This window comes from Zalophus californianus, chromosome 3 (genome assembly GCF_009762305.2).
Source record: "Zalophus californianus isolate mZalCal1 chromosome 3, mZalCal1.pri.v2, whole genome shotgun sequence".
Classification (NCBI taxonomy): domain Eukaryota; kingdom Metazoa; phylum Chordata; class Mammalia; order Carnivora; family Otariidae; genus Zalophus; species Zalophus californianus.
The window spans coordinates 118,458,271-118,479,671 of NC_045597.1; the positions used below are offsets into that span (position 1 = coordinate 118,458,271).

Here is a 21,401-nt window from a genome sequence, read left to right on the forward strand (position 1 = left end):
ACAAAAGCTAAACCAATTATCAAGATGTCTCAGAAGGAATACCAGTACGAAGAAAAAAACAAGTAGAAACTAGGGAGCACTACCCAGTCTGCTCATTCTTAGTACCCCATGTTTGGAAAGTTCCTAATGTTAGATAAAACAAGCCTGCTACATTTTTCACTAAATATTTTTAAAACTAAAAGTAAAGTAATAAAAGCAATTCCATCAATGCTACAATACATTAAGTTGTACAAAATGTAAAGCTAAATTAGCCCAGTTATTTCATGGTATCAAAACCAAAGTGAAGATCGTCACACATGGGCACTTCAAAAGTTCTTCTCTTCATGATTATTTCCTGAAGTTGTTCCTGGTGGAAAGAAATCACACAACCTAAGGATCTTTTGTTTAAATATTAACTTTTAAATTTGATTTTTAAAAACCATTCTTTCTGCAAACCTGGAGTTTCAAATTATCTAAGAAGTTTGATTCTTGCCTTTTTACTTGGTTCCTCTTTAAATCAAATTCCATTAAGTCAGTACACAGAGGCTATTAAGTCTAATATTTAAAAGTGGTACCACTTATACCACTAACTTACCTTATGAATGAACACAAAAAAATTAATCACTGAACAACTGTAAAAGCCACATCTCTGAATGTAAGTATTCATTCAATTAGAAATAAACAGAAATACTCCTGTTTAAAGCATATCCCTAATAACCCAAAATCAGGAGTTAAATTTTGGGACAATCATTTAACCTTACTTTCCCTTTATTACAATTATTTATAGATTCAAGACACATTATTTTCTGATATAACATTTAGATAAACAAAAAGACATATTCACAAACTGTTCCACATGGAATAGAACCTTACCATTTAATAATTGCCAGTATTAAAAAAATATTTAGTTTGCTAAATTCTCTTAACCTGGATAGTTTAGAACTGTTGAAGTATATACTGTTGTTCAGATTCTAAGGAGGTTAGCTTAATGATATAATCTCATACTGCTACACAGGGAAGCAGTCCAGTACAGCTACCTATTAAGCACACTCTAGAATGAGACTATCAGAATTCCTTGGTCACTTAGCAGCTGCATGATCTTGGGCTAAATTACTTAACCTATCTGGACCTCAATTTTCTCAACTGTAACATGGGGAAAAATACTACTCATCTGTTAACACTGCTGTAGGGATCAAATGGGGCAATGCACAGAACAGTGCTCAATAAATGACCGCTGTTTTATTACCACTGCTCTCCTTCAACTCAGATAAATAAAGTTTCTCTTCATTGTCCCTTCGCTCATCTATTCCCTATTAGACTGGCACTTAGGTGCTTTAAGGGCATCTAGTAAATAACGTAAAAGCATCATCTTTAGTAGGAATCAACACATGTAATAAGGCAATCCCATTTTAGGCATCGCATTTAGTGCTGGCTCTGCAATGTCACTGGATGATTCACTCAATTCCCTGGGCCTTACTATTCCCACCTATAAATTAGACATTCTCCTCTAGCCAACCCTCTTTTCGAGTCAGAAGGATCAAATTCAGTAAGGTATATCAATCTCTCAAATTTATAGACAAAGACAGTGATAGAATTATAATTCCTTCTAAGACAGATTAGGTATCACAACCCTATTCCCTGAAACCTCAAGGAAAAAAAAACTATATGCAAAAGGGAAAATAAATAGTTTAAATTATTAATGATACTTAGCCCACTGTCTCTTACTAAACTCCAAACTTCTTAAACAAGGTCAAAGAAAACACAGAGAGAAAACTGAGTATGGATATACGATACAAAAACTTAAAAGAGCCGAACGAAAATAAACTATAATTTTAATTTTTCAAAAGCTCTCAACATAGAGATACACACAAACTGTGATGTTTCAAGTCATACAGAATTAAGACTTTAAAACTTCCTCTAAAAAGTCACCTAAGCTTTCTTTTCAACACAAGCCCTGTAGGATGCAAGTATGGAGGAACATAAGACTGTTACTATCTCCCACTCCAAGTCCTTTAAACTAGATTGTTTTATATCTAGCTAAATCATTATATATTGTTTACATGAAACTTTATTTTAGTTTCTTCTCAATTGTGGGCACCTTTAAAATAAGGAGTACGTCTCATTTATGTACACAGTACTTGTGCAGAGGACAGGTACATCTACATATAGCAGAAACTCAAATGCCTGTAGTAGACAACTTTATGTAGACAGTTCTTACTTCTGTATAGAAAAGAAAAATTTTCTATTATTATTTAATATATGCTAATAAATACGTAATGACCTTGAAATTACTGAAAAATCACCTTTCAGAAAATTAACCATTTTCTTTTATCACACGGCCAAGGAAACTATACCAAAGCCCATGTTTTTGAAGAGAAACTTAATGCTCATTCATTAATCAAAAGATAATTTAAAATGTCTTAACCCAAGCAGAAGATCAGGCCCTAGGGAGTAAAATTATGTTTGTATTTGTAGTGAGAACTTTGTTTTTTTAAGTCTAAGATAAATAAGTTCTAAGAAAAAAAAAAAATCAAAGCTGAAGATAAATTATATTTCAACTCAGAACAGTCCTCACTTGCTGACATGTTTAGTCCTTCAAAAGACACAGATAGCTACCAGCATCACTCAGATTTGGAGAAGATTCAGATTTCCACTTTGAGTGCACTGTACCAATTAAAAAAGAAGCAATTAGAAGTAGATTTTCTTTAAAGCCCATTATGCAAAACACCATTATCTTTAGTACTACCACTAACTACAATTAACTTTTCATTAACAAGCGAAAGAAATGTACGATTACTTGACTAGAGAGAGAAAAGAAATATAAAAGATTCATCTCCACAAAACTTCCAAATGTCTACAAATAACCATGACAGCCAAATCAGCAGTTAGAAGACGAGAAAATAAAGTTCAGCCAGGCATGTGAGGGAATGCCTGTTAAGTTTTCAGCGCAGAATATATACATTACACATCTTTAACACCACAGCCAAGAGAGTTAAAGGCCTATTGATTAAAAGTAATATGAAGGTATGGAAAAAGGTGTAAGAATGAAAGACTAACAACTTCTATATGAGACAGTAATCTACTCATTCCTACTTAAAAACCTTCACAACTTAGTCTTATCATTTCTCTAGTTAAAAACAAACATCCTAATACAGAGCTATGGGATATACACAGATAGCTTTAGCTTTACTGTGTATACACAGTAAAACTGATACACAATTTTATGATGGTTTTAAGTCACATCATCAGTACTTCTAACAAACCCAATTAAAAATCAACCTGTTAACCTGTTGAGTTTTGTTTTCTTTCCTTTTTAATCCTGTTACTTAATGAATACATTCGTTGCACTGTACAAGTGCTTCATCGTATCTGTTAATACTAATTTCGATGTTGCCTTTTTCCTCCTAAAGACCAGACTAAATGGAAAAACAGCTTCAATACAGCATTTCTCCCAAAATGCTAATTCCATGCAACATTAATTCCATGCAATATGCTAGACAAAGCAAAATAAACACATAACGGGGGTAAGGGAGTCTGGGTAAGTGGGGAGGGGAAGATGGTTAAAAAACCAACCAACCAAACAACCACCCAAGAAACACTGAGAAAAACAGTTTAAAAGACTTCTGCGAGACTTCTCAGCATCTTTAGAAAATACTGTGCCCTGTGAATCTCAAAGGAGGAGGAGAGTACAGTTCATTCTTCCACACTTACACTGTCTTCTTAGATTTCTCCAAATACTCTCCATACTCAGAAACACCACTCTAGCTAAAGTTTTTAAATAGACGAGTTCATATTTCATTGAAATGCTATCTAAAAAGAAAATAGTATCATCTGTAAATCTATCAAAATCGAACTACATGCACAGCCTAGAAGTTATACAAACACATTAGGTCTGGGTCAATCTATTTTTTAATAAGTACTTGCCTGGATAATGTAAATGCATATAGAAAGTTAGAAATTCAAAAACTATGAGCAAATAACCTAAGGGGGGAAAAAGCCTTTTTGTCACTTACTAATGTCCAATTCAACAGCATGGATTCTGTAAATACCCAAAATAATGGTAATTGAAAAGCAACGGGAACAAATCAATTGGTCAAATCAGTCAGTCAGATAAATCTAAGATACCAACACTTTGGATTTCTCTGGAAGGCCTATATGCCAAATCATCATTTCCCCCGAGGGTATGGAAAACTTTGTGGTAAAACTTAAAAAGACCATCACTAAAGTCAGACAGATAGAAATACATTTGCCTGTAATTTAAAATAAATGGAAATATGTATTTTTGCTTTATCCACCAAAAACTATTACATTTACCTTCCATTTTTATCAAATGAAAAAACAACTATAGAGAGGCAAACACTAAAAATGAGAACTAAGTTGTAACAGTATAAAGTCACAAGTAACCACTGAAATAGACGTAACATCTACTATCTCCATGGCCTATAATATAGGAAAGAATAATGTTTTTGTTTCATTCATTCAACAAGTATTTTACTGAGCACCCATGCTGTGCCAAGAACTGTGCTCAGCACCTGCGGACTTCTTAAAAAGGTACAAAACACAAGCCCTGCCCTCTAAGAGCTTACAGTCTATTACGTGCTGGAAAGACAGAGCAAATATACCATAAAACAAAACAAATCAAAACTGAATCCCAAATAAGTGAAACAGAGTTACAGGCAGATTTCACAGGATTTTACTTTAATAATTTGAAGGGACGGTGTATGCTGGGCAAAGTATACTGATCTCCGGGAGAAGGCAGAACTTGAAATGGAAGAACTGAGGTTAAGTAAAGTTAAGTTCATGGTGGTAGTGAGCTGTGGGCAGGAGAGCATGAACAGCACAAGCTCAGTCATGAACTAATACAATCAGTCCAGATAACATAAAAAGATCAGCCTGGGTTCAAATTAGGGAGTGTGAAGACATGCAGCTCAGAATCATGCATTGAGTTGTACTCTGGGAGATTCTTGAAAATTAAATTGTGGAATTTACACATTATACCATAGGTAACAGAAAAACACTGGAGGTTCTTGGGCAAGGAGACAACACGTTGAAATCTAAAAGAATTTGAGGGGGCAGGCCTGAAGCAAGAAAACCAGCTCAAAAGTTGTTAAGAGTATCCGGGGCATGGGAGTGTAACTACTTGGGTCCAGATGGCATCAGAAATAGACTCAAGATCTGTTAAAGCCTGCCTCACTCATTGTAAGAACAAGAAAATCAAAATCATTTGTGAAAAGCATTCATTTATCAATTTATTGAACAAAGGCAAAAAAAAAAGTACTGAATGATTAGAATCAGGGAGGCATTACTAAAAGAATTTTGTTTTTATGTCCATATCAACCCATAAAATCTCATACATATAACCTATTCTTATCAAATGATCTGAATCGAACCGTAGGTTGTTAGAGCTGAAAGAGACCTTAAGTCTTTTACTCTACTTTTCTATTAAAAGAAAAATTAAAAATTTAAAAAAGAAAGAGCCACGTAGGAGGGCTCTCTTAGGCTTTCAGTGAAGGCAAAATTACTTGTGATAAAGGTAGGACTTGCATGTCTTTTGTGTAGAAACAACAACAAAAATGAGTAAGATGTGAAAACCTTTTAAAAGCAAAACATTAATAAGTAAAAAATGGCCTCACATACAATCACATCTCAAGGCAAATCTCTACTGCAAATTTTTGAGTACTGCCACCAAGCAGGGAAATTACTTTATTAATAATGTTTTTTAACCAGTGATAAACCATTATTTAATTTCCGTTTTAAAGTTTATACAGATTTCAAGGTCCCTTCCAGATGTAAGATTCTATAATCCTGTAAAAGTAGGACAACTTTCCTGTATGAACATATAGTAAGAGGCAAATGTAACCTATACAATAGATAACTGAGATAAACTTGAAATCTATTTTTCAGTAGTAATAGATTCAGCCTGAATTCTAAAAAGGGCACAGTAGATTATCTCCTGAATAAAAACAAAAAACTCTTCCATAAAACCATAATACTCTTTTAACCTAAATAACTTGATGCATCTGAAAAATTCTAACTTCTGGCTTCTGTATGTGGTTATTGTGTCCAGTCTGCATATTATTTTACAAACAAGTTTTAAAATTTCATGTCATGTTCAGTAACATTCCAAAGACCAGAATCACTTAACAAGTAAGACTGGCACTAATTTTCATTTTCAGCTGGTCCCAGAATGAGATATTAATGTGAACTAGGCAATATACATGAAGGTTCCATAACCTTCAGTACCAAAGTCTAAAAAATCCATAAACTGATTTTTAAAAATTGAATGGCAGAACCCTACCAACTTTGTGTCACTACAGTGAACTATATAGGCAACCTGCTGTTTCTCATTAACTTCTGACCATTAATACCTCAGAGTGGGTAGAAAGAAAAAAGATCAATTTTGCTAATTGTCAACTTTTATTTTTAAGCAAGTTGTTTACAGGGCTTTAAATTAGATTTCTAGATTACTTAGTATGTTTAATTATCCATGCCCTCCCAGTCTGTTACCAAAGCTCAAATAAGAATTGGTTTTACCAAGATTTGGGCCCCATATAAGTTAGTTATTAAAAAGAAAAAAAGAAACAATCTAATTTTAAGGAAAAACAATGAGGATTCTCTTGGGACCCTAGAGCTGGATTCTTAAATCATTTGTTCATTATCCTAATAGGAGCCAATAGGGAGAGAGAGACTTTTAAACATCTAAATAGTCAGGTACACTTAAAGGTACATGGCATATACTGGTCTAGGAAAAAAGAAGAAAACCACAAGGTAAAATTCAGAGTATTTCAACAGATGTGTACCAAATAGCAAGTCACCTTACTAGGAAGATGGTCACTGATACAGTTAAAGAGAAAGGGCCATAAAGCAAACTGTGACCAGCTTATGTCAATGTGAAACACGAAAGTACTTTAAAAAAATAAATAAGTAAAATCTGCATTTTACTAGAAATGACTAGCTGGTGTCTTGGTTTGGTAGTGCAATAGCACCATTACAGCAAGGGTAAGCAGGTCAATCCCTTGCAAAACTTACCTTGATTGGCCCAATGGAAACAGAAGGCCCCAGAAAAGAGAGAAGCATCTGGCAGTAGCAAATTGTTTTATTTTATCTTTCTGTGGAAAGAAACTAATTTTAAATAAGAACCAGAGCATTTAAAGAATAAATATTTTTTAAAGCTCATTATCTAGTTAGAGCAGCTCTACTAAGAAAACCAGAAGAGCTCCTTGCTGCTTAGAGATGGAAAGAAACAGAAGAAGAATCCGAGTTGTTTCTCCATCACCTAAGGGAGTTTTAAAACTTGTGTTATTCTAAACAACAGAATAAATGGTTCTTTTTAAAAAAACAAAACAAACAAACAAACAAAAAAAACCCCAAAACTCCTACAGGCAGAAATCTTTTGGGCCTGCGTCTTTGAATAAAGATTTTTATAAAAAATTAAGGGCTACATTACAAATAAAAAAGAAGAAAATCGCTTGACATTAAGCCCTTCTACTCCTAAGGTTAAGTTAAAAGAAAAAGACACAAAGCAAGCTCCTTTCTCCACTACAATTTCACCAATAACTTAAAAAATATCAAGGCTTAAGTGATTATCAACATAAACAGTATTAATTAACAAAAAGACCATACCTAATTGACTGGCTTTCCAATATATTTTATCAGCCTAAATTTTGGATGATTTATTGAGATACTCAAATGGAAAGAACTCAGCCACCAAAGAATATGTGTATTACAGAACCTGACACGGGGCATAAAATTATTCATGGTAACTGAACCTGTTACCTTTCTTGGATGCTTCTCTAGGAACTCAGTTCTACTGAATTCACTGAGTCAGCATTAAAACCTTTTGATCTAAATCACTCCCACCAAATGTCCATTTACAATTTATGCTGGGGGATGAAAGGGACAGCTCAAGAGCAGGAGTGCAGAAGCAATAAGCATTTAAAACAAAACAGAAACAAAATAGTGTAAGTGGAAAATGAACCACCTATTTGGCACTGTCCTATGAAGAATCAAATTAGAGTAGAATCTCCCTACTCTACCCCCACCGCGCACGCATACACACACATACACAAGAAGAAGCTATTTCAGGAATAAACTTTATTCTAAGGCAAAGACCTAAGCAACTGTTATTTTCAGATTCTATGCATTTATGTGGTCCACGGACATAAGTTATGTTGACCTATATAATAATATTCACTCTCCAAACCTTAACTTCAATTGACATACTTGGAAAAAGAAAGTTATTAAACTAAAAAGACTACATATACAGTTACTTGAAAAAAGAACTCTTAGTTTCATTGTGGTAGAAAATAAATCTTTCATACAGAAGGCTTTTCCCTACATTCAAAATTTGATTAGTGTCATGACTCAACATTTGACTTATTTGACAATATTATTTTGACATAAACTAATCCTTAAACAGCTGCAAATATCGACCCAGGTTTTTAAATCTTGACACAATGATACCACAGGCAAAAATAAACAAACAAATACAAAATAAAACAAAAACATTCTTACTTGTCCCATTGGCGGCCCTCCCATAGGGGGCATCATTTGCGGCATCATTCCATGAGGTACAGGAGGCATATTCGCTCTCTGACCCATAGGGTGCATTCCCATTGGGGCATAATGCATGCCAGGGTGCCCCATCTGAAAAACAGGGACAATTTAAAATTAGCAAGTTAAGAACAAGTGCTTCTCAAAAATCTGATTTCCACAAATCGGTTATGCGCAGTGGCTTAATTTTAGACTAATGTGTGATTCAATTATTGGCTTAGCTTATACTTTCTTATCTTAAAATGCATTAACCACCAGTATTTATAATGAGTTTGCAACTGACCAAATTACAGAACGAAATGGGAAAAATTAAAGTAATTACTGGACAGCTAGAGTATAGATTTTATTTTTTAAAGCAGCCTGCTTTAATCAGTTACTAATTAGCTTACTAAACTTGGGGAACACGTATGTGAAAGCCAATTTAAAAACTGTTATGGGTGAAACACCACAACTTTGTTCTATTTCACACAGAAGATAGCTAGTTAATGTCTTAACAGTAACTATTCTTAAATTTGTTTTTAAGTTAATTTTAAACTTTGAAAGGAGAATTTACAATATTAATTCAGATAAGACCTTGTCTTAACAGAACACAAACAATATGGGTACCCAGGGACACTTAATTCCTAACACATATACATATTATTTCCTAATAAAATCTTCAACACAAGTAAAATTACTTCTGCCAAAAAAAAAAAAATTCAGACTAAGGTCTATCACTCACAGACCCTAAATACAAATGACTAATACATCCATTTTAATTCTCTTTTAAAAGACAACTATTTATTTACTTGTGTGCCCATTGTTCCAGGTCTTAAAACCAGGTAATTAGCCCCTGCCAATCTTCCCAGCTTGCACCCCTTGCAGACACCACTACTACTGGTGAAAACAGATTTTGGCAGCCTCTTTCGAAGTCTACATAATCAAGGTTCCGCGTCCCCCCTCCCTGCTACAGCGGGCCTACCTCTCCAAAACGCTCACCCCGCCCAAGGCCCAGCACCTCCACCGCGCATCTGTCTAGGCCAAGCCCAATAAGAACTTCCAAGGACCCACAACCTTCCCTTTGTGCATCCCCGCTCTCCATTTCTCTTCCTCGTTACGTAGCCCACCATCTCGAGCTCTTTCTTCGTCCACTCTTATCTTCTTCTCCTTTTGGAAAAAGCTTCCTGCCTCTCTGACTTCGTTTTTCATTGTGCCGCTTTCCCCCTGCTCCACCGATCCCTTACCGAGGGCCGTCTCCTCAGGAAGCCGTCAGCAGAGACCCAAGAGCTGGAGCAGAGGCTTGAGCCGGACAATCTCCGCTCCCCGTCCCCGGGACCCCGCGAAGGAGGATGGCTCTCCATTTCACTCACCATGAGGCCTCCACGCTCCGCTCCCGTCCCCGGCCTCATCGTCGGGCTCAGACTGCTCCGCCGGCGGCCACTGCCGCTACACATACCAACAAGAAGCGATCTGAGTGGCTGGCGCCCGCTGGGGCCAAAGGTTAAAGGCTGCCCTGCGCTACGGGGCGGGATCAGCGGGGCCAATAAGCTGACAGGCTTCCCCACTGTCCAATCAGAGTGCGCGGCCGACACGCAGCTCTGCAGCGATTCGCCCCCAGCCTCAGCCTCACTCGGCGTCGCCTGCATGGAGGGGGGGGTTGGGGGACGGAGGAAGTTTCTGCGCCTCCGCCGGGAAAACTCCACCAACTTTCCCCGGGGAAGGGAAGACAACCGTGTCCCAGCTTCCAAAGCTTAGACCACCTCACCCCGTAGGGGGTGGGGCAGTTGGGGCCTGCCACCTTTACTCCCTCCGCCCGAGTTACGTACGCCCCACAAACCTGAGGCTGCCCGGGGTAGGATAGGGTGGGGTGGGGGTGGGGTTAGCAGCTTCTAGCGTTAGCGGTGGCCGGGGCCAGGAGCGCGCGCGGCGCTCGAGGAGGAGGAGAGGGGGCGGGGAACAGGAGAGGAGGAGGGCTCCTTAGGAGAGGGTTCGAGCTCCGTACGCACCAGCTGGAGAGCCCGCGGAGGGGGGAGGGAAGGAGGCGTGTCGAGTAGCGTGGAGGGAAGTTGTGATAGGGGCGGGGGGAACAATGCGAAAGGAAAAGAGGGAAGGGCAGTTAAGGCGAGGGGCGAACGGGGCCGGAGAGGAGTAGGACCGTATAGCGGAAGAAGGGAGAAAGCAAATCGGTTCGGAAATGTCAATCAGAGGGGTATGGGCGGGCGCTAGGACCAGGCGTCGAAAAGATGCGGCTTTGGGGCGGCCGGGGCGCGCGCTTGCCTGGAGGTGACGCGGCCGTGGCGGAGGTCTCTGGCCGGGACGAAGCACTGCGGGGAGAGGAGACTTGGCTACCTTTGGCCTCGGCTCGCCTCTTTTTGTGCACCTCTCTGCTTCCTTTCCTTCCTATTGAGCTGGGGTAGTGCTCTGGCCCACGGGCGCCCAACCTTTCTTTAGATCCCACTGCACCTTCCCCGCCCAGTTGCACACCTCTGCGCACCCCTGCGCGCCAACCCCGGGTGGTGGAGGCTGTGGGGGGGCCTGGCCGCTGATTGGCTACTGCGAGGGCGGGGCGGGGCGGGTGGGATTCTCTCGACCTCCGCTGGCCCTCTTGTCTTTCCCGCCATGTCGTTCGTGGAGAGCGGGAGGCGCTCGGCTGGTCTGCGCCGACGTCTCGACACCCCTGTCACGTTTTCCCGGCCGCCGTTTTCCGCCTTCGCTCAGGGGGATAGTTGGGGTGAGGGTGAAGTGGACGAGGAGGACGGATGCGACCAAGTGGCCCGTGATCTGCGGGCGGAGTTCTCGGCCGGGGCGTCGTCGGAGCCTAGAAAGGGCTCTCTCTTCCAGCGGGACGGGGACGGGTCTCCAGTTCTGCCCGATAAACGCAATGGCATTTTCTCGGTGGTTGCGGGCGGCCGAGCCCAAGCTCGGCGGTGGCCTGTCCAGGTCCTCTCAATTCTTTGTTCGCTGCTGTTCGCCATCCTCCTCGCCTTCCTCCTCGCCATCGCCTACCTGATCGTAAAAGGTACTGAAGCTCCGGCCTTGAAAGTCTGTCCAGAGTAAAGTTAAGCCTGGACGTGGCTCTTGCCTTTCATCTCTCTCCTCCCCATCAAAGGCCGGCAAGTTGGTAGTGGCTTTCACCCAGAGTCCTCACTGGCACCTTTCTTTGCTCATCTCCTTTGTTTTGTTTTCTGAATGGTGGAGGACCCTGGTCCAAGCTTAGGAGACCCTTAAGAAAGCGTCTTGATTAAATGGGTACTCTTGAAGAAACAATAGAGTCAGTGAACACTTGGGGTGAAATGTTGGCAAAATTAAGCAATATGTAGACAACAATCATTAAAGGCGGGTGAAAAGTGTGTGCGATTAAAATAGGCTATACATATTCAAAGACTTTATTTAATCCACAAATGGTTAAAGGTTTGCTAGCCAGATTCCTTTGTACACGCACAGAATTCCAGAAAGGATTTCCATCCCACAGCCTAAAGTTCTTATATAGATAAGATAATTAGCTCCTCTTGATTTTGTATTAGGTTTTAAACCGAGTGTAGTGATAAAGTTTTATAAGAGAAGCTAGATAACCTATTATTTCTCTGATTATTAGTTTTATTGAGTGTGATGTTTATAATCAGCCAGATTGGAATAGAAAGAGATGTGCCATGAAAGATTTTTCAAAGGTTATACTGTAAACTATATGGGTGGATATTTATATTACAGTGGAAAGAATCAGACTGGAGTTTAAATCTCAGTTCTCATTCGTGTGTGACTTTGGCCAAGTTATTGACAAAGAAAAATTAAAACAAAAACTACTTTAGTTCTATGAGAAGCACCCAACAGGTTGCCACTCAAGTGTTAGTTTTACTTCACTAAATAGAATTAAATCAGCTTAGCTCCAGTTTTAATTTTTCCTCATTGCTTCCAAGCTCCTACTGGGTCGCAGATGGCAGCTAACAACTTAGGCTTGATTTTCATACACAAGACAAGTTGGCAAGTTAATGTGAACCTCTTTATACAATGATATTGGGTGTCACCTGTCAATGTTAAATATATGGGTGTCAGTGTTTCTTTCCTCTTTCACTCCCCTCCTCTTTTTTTCACTGTATCTTGGAGAGAATTTAGTAGGTTATTTCCCTTGTGCTGTGAGAGATTTCCTTTTTATCATTAAGTCACAAAACTTGGTAAGTGGAATCCATTGCAGAAGACACTGAGTTGTGCTTACTTTTGAGAATGGAAGAAAGGAACCTAATAGGCTGTGTAATTTGCATTACATAATATATTTTCAGGAGCACCTGGCTGACAGTCCTGGGAAGAGCATGTGATTTGAGGTTTTGAGTTTGAGCCCCACACCGGGTGTAGAGATTAAATAAATAAACTTAAAATATTTTCACAATAACTCTTAAGAAACTTTGTGTATATTTGGCAGTTGACTCATACATGCTTTTTTTGCATACCGAACGTCCCATAGCTAGTAAATGGGAATCAGAATTTGGACCCATTTGTTTCTGACTCCATAGCACTTTCCACAACTCCACAATATTTTCCCAGCCTTTGAGCTACCATTCAAATTGTAAAATCATCCTTTTTACTCAAGCCCCTTTTTTTTGTATTTACAGAGTTACATGCTGAGAATTTAAAGACTGAAGAGGACATAGACACTGGGCTACTAGGTATAAACTTAACTCAATTGATTTGCTTTTGAGTTCATTTTTATTTTTTGAGATCATGTTTAAACTACAAAATTTTGGGTAAAATAATATAATCCCTTGTGCAATTCATTCAGTCTTAATTATTTGTGTTTGTGTGTGGTAAATTTTATTAGATTTTTTTTTATATATACTTGGTGTATAGTATATAGTGGTGTATACACACACACTAGAAATACAATTTGAACACAACTGTGTGTGACAAAGACCCAGAGACTATTTAACATTTTCTAGTTACTTTCTGGAAAAGTCTTCCTATACTTTTTCCCAGGAATTAAAAACATACAAAAAAAAAAAATTCCTCATGATCGTAGCAAAGATGACATCTTAAGCAGACCTCAGGAGAAATTTAGGTTTATATCTCCTTATAAGCAACTTGTTTTTAAAAAAGTAAAAAGTATTGGGCATACTTGCACAGGTTAATAATGACTTAAGAGTCAGACTTGAGTTTCTATAGAATATCTATAGAATGCTATACAGAGGGGCCCCTGGATGGCTCAGTTCTTAAGCGTCTGCTTTCAGCTCAGGGTCCCTGCTTCTCCCTCCCCTGCTGCTCCCCCTGCTTGTGCTCTCTCTCGTATTTATTTCTTTCTGCCAAAATGATTTTGAAGCGTCCAGAACTTTACCTGTTTGAGCTATTTTACTCCTGTTTGCTGTAATTTATTTGATTAATCATTCTGAATTGGAAAAAAAAAATGGTTGAGATCGTATCCTGCATGTCACCCCCTCTCCCAATTTTAGCTGACCTATTTAATCTGCCTCTTCAAGGCTATTGCCCTCACAGTGATACAAAATACAGTCTGACTGGTTTTACAGAAGGGGATATCTTTATCTTCAAATTATAGAAACAAATTAATTTGTTAGATGTCCCATGAAAACTTTTCTATGGTCTTCTCAACTTCTTGCATGAGAAAGTGTACTTTAGAGTTACATGTTTTATCAGTGTGTATTGTTACACTGTTCTGTCTCTAAAAACAGCCAAGATTATGAGGCTTTTCATAGCATTTATTGATCTGTCAACTTGATGCCACAAGAATAGAACAGAATCTTAAGAACTAGGCATGAATTCTATGTTGCTATTTAAAAGTTGGCAAACTTCATTCACATTTATGAAAAGCATAGGTGGCACTTGTCATCTGAAGGAACGGCTTGTACAGTATCAAAAGGAATATAATAAGGCTTTGTGATTGCCCTGCTTCTTTTTCCACTTTTTTGGATGTGCCTGATAGATACCTAATACTATGACAGCAAATATGAAGATCATTCAGTGTTTGCTAATGGCATGAATTCACTTTCAAGATTTAGGAACAATCTCAGGACTGAGGAGAAATTGCTGTATCTTTGTGACAAAAAAAACCGTACTAAACAGTAGTTATGCCAAAACAAAAATCCTTATATTGAACCAGTGCTTTAGTGGTCAAAGAGTATACTCAACATCTAGTGGATTAATTCAATTTCCCAGGGATAACTCTAAAGTGGGCATAGTTATATTTATAGCAAATATTCATTATAACATGTAATAGAAAATGCTGTTTTATAGCAAGAGTATAGAGTTCTTAACCTGTCTCAGAGAAGCAGTGCCAATATGAGTAAGCTTCTATAAAGTTGAGGTTGTTGAAATAACACCTGCCCTTACATTGTTCTAAGCTGGAATTCTCTTCCGTTGGGAGAAAAATACAACATAACCTCTTTACAGAAGAATGTTTTGACTTGACTACTAGCCTCCAGTTAAAAGTCCAATTGAGAGAGGGGCGCGTGGGTGGCTCAGTCGTTAAGCGTCTGCCTTCGGCTCAGGTCATGATCCCAGGGTCCTAGGTTCAAGCCCCACATCGGGCTCCCTGCTCAGCGGGAAGCCTGTTTCTCCCTCTCCCACTCCCCCCTGCTTGTGTTCCTGCTCTCTCTGTGTCTCTCTCTCTCTCTGTCAAATAAATAAAATCTTAAAAAAAAAAAAAGTCCAATTGAGAGACAGCTGATTGTTGAAAATAGGCCAGTTTGCATTCAAATCAACCTTGAGTTAACTTAGATATGAAGAAGGATTGCTGCATTAGCTTATCCATGAAGTAATGCCTGTGGAATTATATCCTTACCTGTTTATAATGGATATAAAAGTTTGCACACGACAAAACAATCTTTAATAAAAACTGTGTTGAATTTGTCCACTATTTACAGGAAAAGCAGAATGCAGCCTTTTTAAATCCTACTGATTTTGTATTTCATTGCATTTATTTTGCCTTGTTTGCTAGGTACCTCATGGGTAAGTATAATGTTTGATTGTTTTGTGTATTACCCTTTTTTTTGCTGTAATTATTATTGTCCATACTCATTGTTATCTTTATATTTCAGTGATTCCTGTTTAAATTTTATTATAAATTTCCTCAATTCTTTGAGAATCAGCTGGTTTTTAGAATCAAATAATGTAAGCATAGTAACTTCTCCCATCAAAGAGTTCTCTTTCTAGACAGATTAATAAAATTTTGCACACTGCAGATTTTTTATTGCAATTTAAGCCTCGTCCAAGATTGGTATAGCTCATTAAGAGCAGATTTTAGCAGCAGCTCTCGCTTTAGTATGCTTAAGAATCACCTGGACTTTCTTTTTAAAAAGTACTTCTAGGTTTCCTTTCAGCCCAGGGTAGATTCCAAGAATCTTCATTTTTTACAGGTGATTTTGATGCCCCACAGTTTAAGAAATACTTTTTACAGGGTGAGCATCTCATTTTTTAAAAGTGTAGTTTTTTTTGTTTTTGAAGATTTTATTTCTAAGTTATCTCTGTACCCAACATGGGGCTCAAACTTAGGACCATAAGATCAAGAGTCGCACATTCTACTGACTGAACCAGCCAGGGGCACCTAAAAAGTGTGTTTAAGAGCATTTAAAATTCTTGCAAGTTGACTAGTGACAGACTAATAAGATATAACGTATAAGCACAAATGTCTCTTAAGAAACCTAACTTTGAAAGGATCTGCGACACTGCCATTCACTTGTCATCTTTGCCTAAAAGAAGTCTTCATGGGAAATTGTTTATAATTCAAACAAAAAAGGTTCATGATGAGTATGGTATCAGTGCATTTGGGGAGTTAATTGATCCTAATGGCTAATAGGATTAGGTATCGGTGTTCATCTTTATTGGTGAGGTAGACCAGCCAGGGAGGTGTGAGAGATGCTGTCACCTGGTTTTGGAACTCATCTCCCCTAATCTTCCCTAGGTGGCATTGGAAGGGCTTTCCTTTTATAATTGTCCTATAAACCATCCCCTACTGTAAGCCTGTTTTTCAGGGAGATAAATAAAACTTAAGTTTTAAAATCGCCTTTTAGTCCTTCCTGCTAAAGGTTATTCTCAGACCAAATTGATTGCACTAATATACAACATATGAATTGTTTCATTTTTGTACATTGACTTTTGTATCTCACATTTTCCAAGTTTTACAACTTTTCGCACACTTCGTTCTATTTCCAATTTTTGCATTTTTTTTCATAGTCTTACTACAGGGTGTGATAAAAGACCTTTTATTTGAGGCAAACCTGAAATAAGCACATAAGAAAAATAGAAGGATTTGCTGTTACCAGAAAATGCTTAATCTAAGACTACTGTCATTAAATTAAATGTAGGACTAGTACTCTTAATATACATGTGGTAAGTATGCCATATAGGAATCGTAATCAACTTCATGGAGTTCCTTCAGTCTGAAAAGCTTTTGATTTTTGGTACTTGTCATTCTTTGACATCTACTAGTTAATAGTTAACATTAAGTCCCTCTTGTGGATAAGACCAGATATCTAGCATCTTGCATTGTCAAGGGCTGTTGTTTTTTTAGCTGCCCATGTAGTTCTGCTTTATGATTGAGATGTTTGCAGGCTTCTGAACATTTACAGAGATGATTGATATCTACTGAGTTTAATCAAAGATGAAGCCAACTCATTTGAAGAGTTTATCAGTTATTTACTCTGCCAAGAGATAAGTGAGACTCTGTCGTCATAATTTCATGATACAGAACGTTAGAAACTTGGTAAAAATTTCCAAGAGAAAGGGTGTGGTGAGAAGTGACCCATTCTCTTGGAAAGGCACAGGTTGAAAACAACCACTCAGTTTCTTCCTTATAGTGAAAAATGACTGAAACTGTGAACTTGAACTATTTTCAGTGAATGTATGAATGTTGTAATTTGAGGCCACTGTGTATTAAGGATATGATATAGTGCTCTCTGAAGCTGGGTGGGGTAACTCAAATATTTCATGGAAAATTTCATAAATACGTTATCCTATTCTGTGGCGGTGTTTGTAAAATTGCTTATTTGTATTAAAGAATGATGACTAAGGCAAGAAAGAAGAGAAAAATGAAAGCCCAAAAGGACTGGAAGGGTGCAACCAAAATTTTAGATAATTTACCTGGGTTTTAGATCTTATTATTCTCTATTTTCTATAATGAATGACTGTAACTCTCAGTAAGAAAAACTTTGTTTAAGGGAAAGCATAAATTTAAGTTTAGAAAAATATAAGTAACACATTCAGCAATTAATAATTTTAACCTTTACAATATGCAAACTTTATTAATTTTTTACATGTGTTATTTTACCTAATATTACCAACCATCCTGCATTCATCCATATAAATTATCTTCTGAACCAAAATTCACAACAATGTATATTAGAATTTTTATGTCACAAGATAGTTTAGGTACAATAGTAAGGGAGAAACAGTATGGGTTATTAGCAAGAATTACCATTGTGCAGCCAAATTATTAGTCATAAAAATCATTGCAGGTCTCCCTACTACATAGAAGCAGTAATGAGAAGCACACATTGGGAGCTGTAAATCTCAAGAAACTGGTGATCTGGGGGGATGTTTCTTAGGCTAATGAAGTAAAACTTTAGCTGGCATTAGAATTAGCTGGAAGACTTAAAACTTATTTTACTAGACTTCACCTGTTCTAGAGTTTGTGATTCACTAGGTGTGGGATGGAGCCCAGGAATTCTGCATTTTTAATAAGTTTCTAGGTGATGCTGATGCTCGTAGTTCAGGTGTAATCAACAACAAGAAAACCCTGCAGATTTTTTTTTTCGAAATTACAAGATCTCAGAGCCTATCCTTAACTACTCAAAGTTAAAGTCACTTAATTGGCTTCATGCTTTAATGCTCAATATAATGCAAGGTCTAGTGGACCCAGTTTTCAATTCTCTTGAACAATACTATTTGTAAAAGTGGATATTTTGTGACTTTTATTCTTTCTTGGGGCATTTTCCAGAGACTAAAGCTGAGTTATGTTTTTGATGCAGTAAAGCTTATTTAATCTTGAAATATTGGTCTGTTGGATCCTTTTATAAATCTAAGATACATTGAGATTTTAGTGATCTTTTCTATGTCCTAAATTCTTTCTCCCTATTTTCTCTCCCTCTATCAAATGAATAAATAAATCTTAAAAAAATGGTGGAATCATAAAAATATGCAATAGAATTGTGGCTATGTGTACTGATATGAAAGGTCTCAAACCTTGTTATGTAAGAAAAGTAAAGCACAGGACAGTTTTTCTGGTGAGAATTCCATTTGTGGAAAATAGAATATATATACATACATATATATATATATATATATATATACCTACGTTACTTAGGTAACTATAATTTTTAGGAAAGGTGCACAACGAACTTAGCTGATTGCTTTTAGGAGTGGAATTGCTGAATTGAGGTAGGAAGACTTTTAACTTTTATATGCTTTTGTACTGTTTACAAATTATGTTAACTCTTGGTAAAATGGGGTTACATAACATTAATTGTCAAGTTTTTAGCTTCAGGATTCTGGAGGAAGGGACTTGTTACGGATTTAGTTGTTGCTAGTTGCCAGCTAGTATGGCTTTTCTGCTTGTTCACAAACAAATTGAGTTACTTTCTGAAGCATAAGCACTTTTAGACCATGGTATTACATTGTACTTTTTTAGACCTTTCATTGTGAATTGACTTTTATCAGTGGTGTAATTGTTGATCAGTTCAAAGTAAATATAAAATAAAAAAGCCCGAAATGAGACAAACACTTAGATTGTGGAATAGTGGTCAGTTTTGAAAACTTAAAGGATATTCTTGTATTAATTTTGACAGGTATTCTGTTAAAGACCCTGAATGGAAAAGCTTGATGGGCTTTAGAGAGCCTCAGACTTTATTACTTTTTTAATGTGTAATTTTTGTCTTTCTCACTTTTTTTTTAGATATTTAGAAGTTTCCATCATTCCACAATAGTCCCCAAACAGATAATTGATTTTTCATAATTACTCTCTTTGTTCTGCAGACTTTATATATTATACGATATTAAACTTAGTGTAAACTTGTCAATTATTTTCTCCCCTTTAGCAGTATTCATCTAAATAATAAGTAATAGCTATTTGGCAGAATAACCATCCTTAAGTTGTGGCTGTACATTAAGTACGCTTATAATTTTTATTTTGGTCCCCTATCTCACTGTGTTGGCAGGAAGGTTGTACCTCAGTCTCTGCTGAGGTTCTCTCTACCTAGTCTGAGGTTGGGTTAAGGTTCTAAAGTCTGACACTGCCAGGACATTGGGGTGGGGTGCAATCTAGTCCTCAAAACATTTGCTCAAATGAGTTACTGCTGAAACATCTTGCTTTCTGGCCAGAATGGCCTTTCAGATGTCGTACTTTTATAGCCACATCACCATCTGCTCTTTCTATGCCCCACTTAGGGGAGAGACATCTGTAGACCTGGCTCTGGGCCCATCCGTCAAGATACTGTATATAGCTATAATCCCTCTGTACTGTGTGGCCTCTCCATGGCTCTGCCAGGAAGCCCCAGCAGTACTAACCCCCCTTCTCCATATATATATACACACAAGGGCAAACAGACACACCACTTTCTTCAAACAAGGAGAAATCTTTCTCACCTGTGCATTAAGCCCTCGCTTTCTCCTTGTTCTACACAAACATTTTGTCTGTATCCCAGTCAACTCATTATCTTTCCTGTCTATTCAAGATATTTTGTGTTGGTCTACCCTCCTCTTGCTTATATCCTAGTTCCCTTAATCATTTTGCAACATAAAAACCAAAGAGACACTGGCGCTATTTTTCTTTCTCACATCCTTCTGGAGCAGTGAATACACAGTCCATTATCTATTGAAAAGGGGGTAAAGGAAAGGGAACTAGTGAGAAAAAATTAAGGTTAATCTTTCAAAAAATACATTGTCACAGTTCTTAATACTTCATTGCTCTGAGTTTGTCTTTTAGCTGTTATTCTATTACTGGGCTTTGTATGGTTTTCAAACAGACTTAGGCACATATTTCTTAACTACTTCTTGCTAAAAGGCATCTTGGTTGCACATTTGTGCAGCCAGGAAATTTGGTAATTCATAAGTCATTCTCAACTGTAGTCTTCTCAACCTTTCCTCCCTCCCGGTACTACTGAGGCCTATGACACACACTTAGTAAACTCTCTTAAGGAGGCAGTTTGAATATATATATATAAACGGTCAAATTAATTTATTCCCTCTGTTCTCACTTTTTTCATTTCCCTTTCTTCCGTTTCTCAATCTTTTACCCCTTCCTTGAGTCCAATATAATACTATGCTTTTGACTTAACATTTCTTTGAGAAAATCTTGCAGTCTTCCACTCTGACTGAAACTAAAACCTAGGTCCCAACCCATTTGTAAATTGGGAGTTAACTTTTGTTCATATACTGAGGAAAATTGAAGAATCAGATTAGGTTTATAATGTTTATAGGAAAGCTATAAAGAGTAGACACTAAGTTTTTTTTACCCTTTTTTTAAATTGTTATGTTAATCACCATACATTACATCATTAGTTTTTGATGTAGTGTTCCATGATTCATTGTTTGTGCATAACACCCAGTGTTCCATGCAGAATGTGCCCTCTTTAATACCCATCACCAGGCTAACCCATCCCCCCACCCCCCTCCCCAGAACCCTCAGTTTGTTTTTCAGAGTCCATCGTCTCTCATGGTTCGTCTCTTCCTCCGATTTCCCCCCCTTCATTCTTCCCCTCCTGCTATCTTCTTTTTCTTTTTTTTTTAACATATAATGTATTATTTGTTTCAGAGGTACAGATCTGTGATTCAACAGTCTTGCACACTTCACAGCGCTCACCATAGCACATACCCTCCCCAATGTCTATCACCCAGCCACCCCATCCCTCCCACCCCCCACCACTCCAGCAACCCTCAGTTTGTTCCTGAGATTAAGA

General features: G+C 37.7%; 2 protein-coding genes across 13 annotated transcripts in view; one reads left to right on the top strand and one right to left on the bottom strand.

Annotated features, from left to right (window-relative positions):
* Window positions 1-10,990, bottom strand: part of PRPF40A (pre-mRNA processing factor 40 homolog A) — a 56,124-nt gene extending 45,134 nt beyond the window's left edge. For 4 of the 10 annotated variants that reach the window (XM_027588443.1, XM_027588441.1, XM_027588439.1 and 1 more), the window contains exons 1-2: window positions 9,756-9,965; window positions 8,494-8,625 (exon numbers count right to left, since the gene is read on the bottom strand). In XM_027588443.1, coding sequence (XP_027444244.1) covers window positions 8,494-8,625; window positions 9,756-9,965 — 342 coding nt within the window. Of the gene's footprint in view, window positions 1-8,493; window positions 8,626-9,755; window positions 9,981-10,788 lie in introns of those variants that run through there. The other 6 variants (XM_027588447.1, XM_027588446.1, XM_027588444.1 and 3 more) reach the window with 4 other exon arrangements.
* Window positions 10,991-11,000: 10 nt separating this feature from the next.
* ARL6IP6 (ADP ribosylation factor like GTPase 6 interacting protein 6) overlaps window positions 11,001-21,401 on the top strand; it is a 45,184-nt gene continuing 34,783 nt past the window's right edge. For all 3 annotated transcript variants that reach the window (XR_003518992.2, XR_003518991.2, XM_027588448.1), the window contains exons 1-2: window positions 11,001-11,530; window positions 13,116-13,169. Coding sequence is in view for 1 of the 3 variants with exons in the window: in XM_027588448.1 (XP_027444249.1) it covers window positions 11,131-11,530; window positions 13,116-13,169 (454 nt within the window). In the remaining 2 variants the exon portion in view is untranslated. The remainder of the gene's footprint in view (window positions 11,531-13,115; window positions 13,170-21,401) is intronic.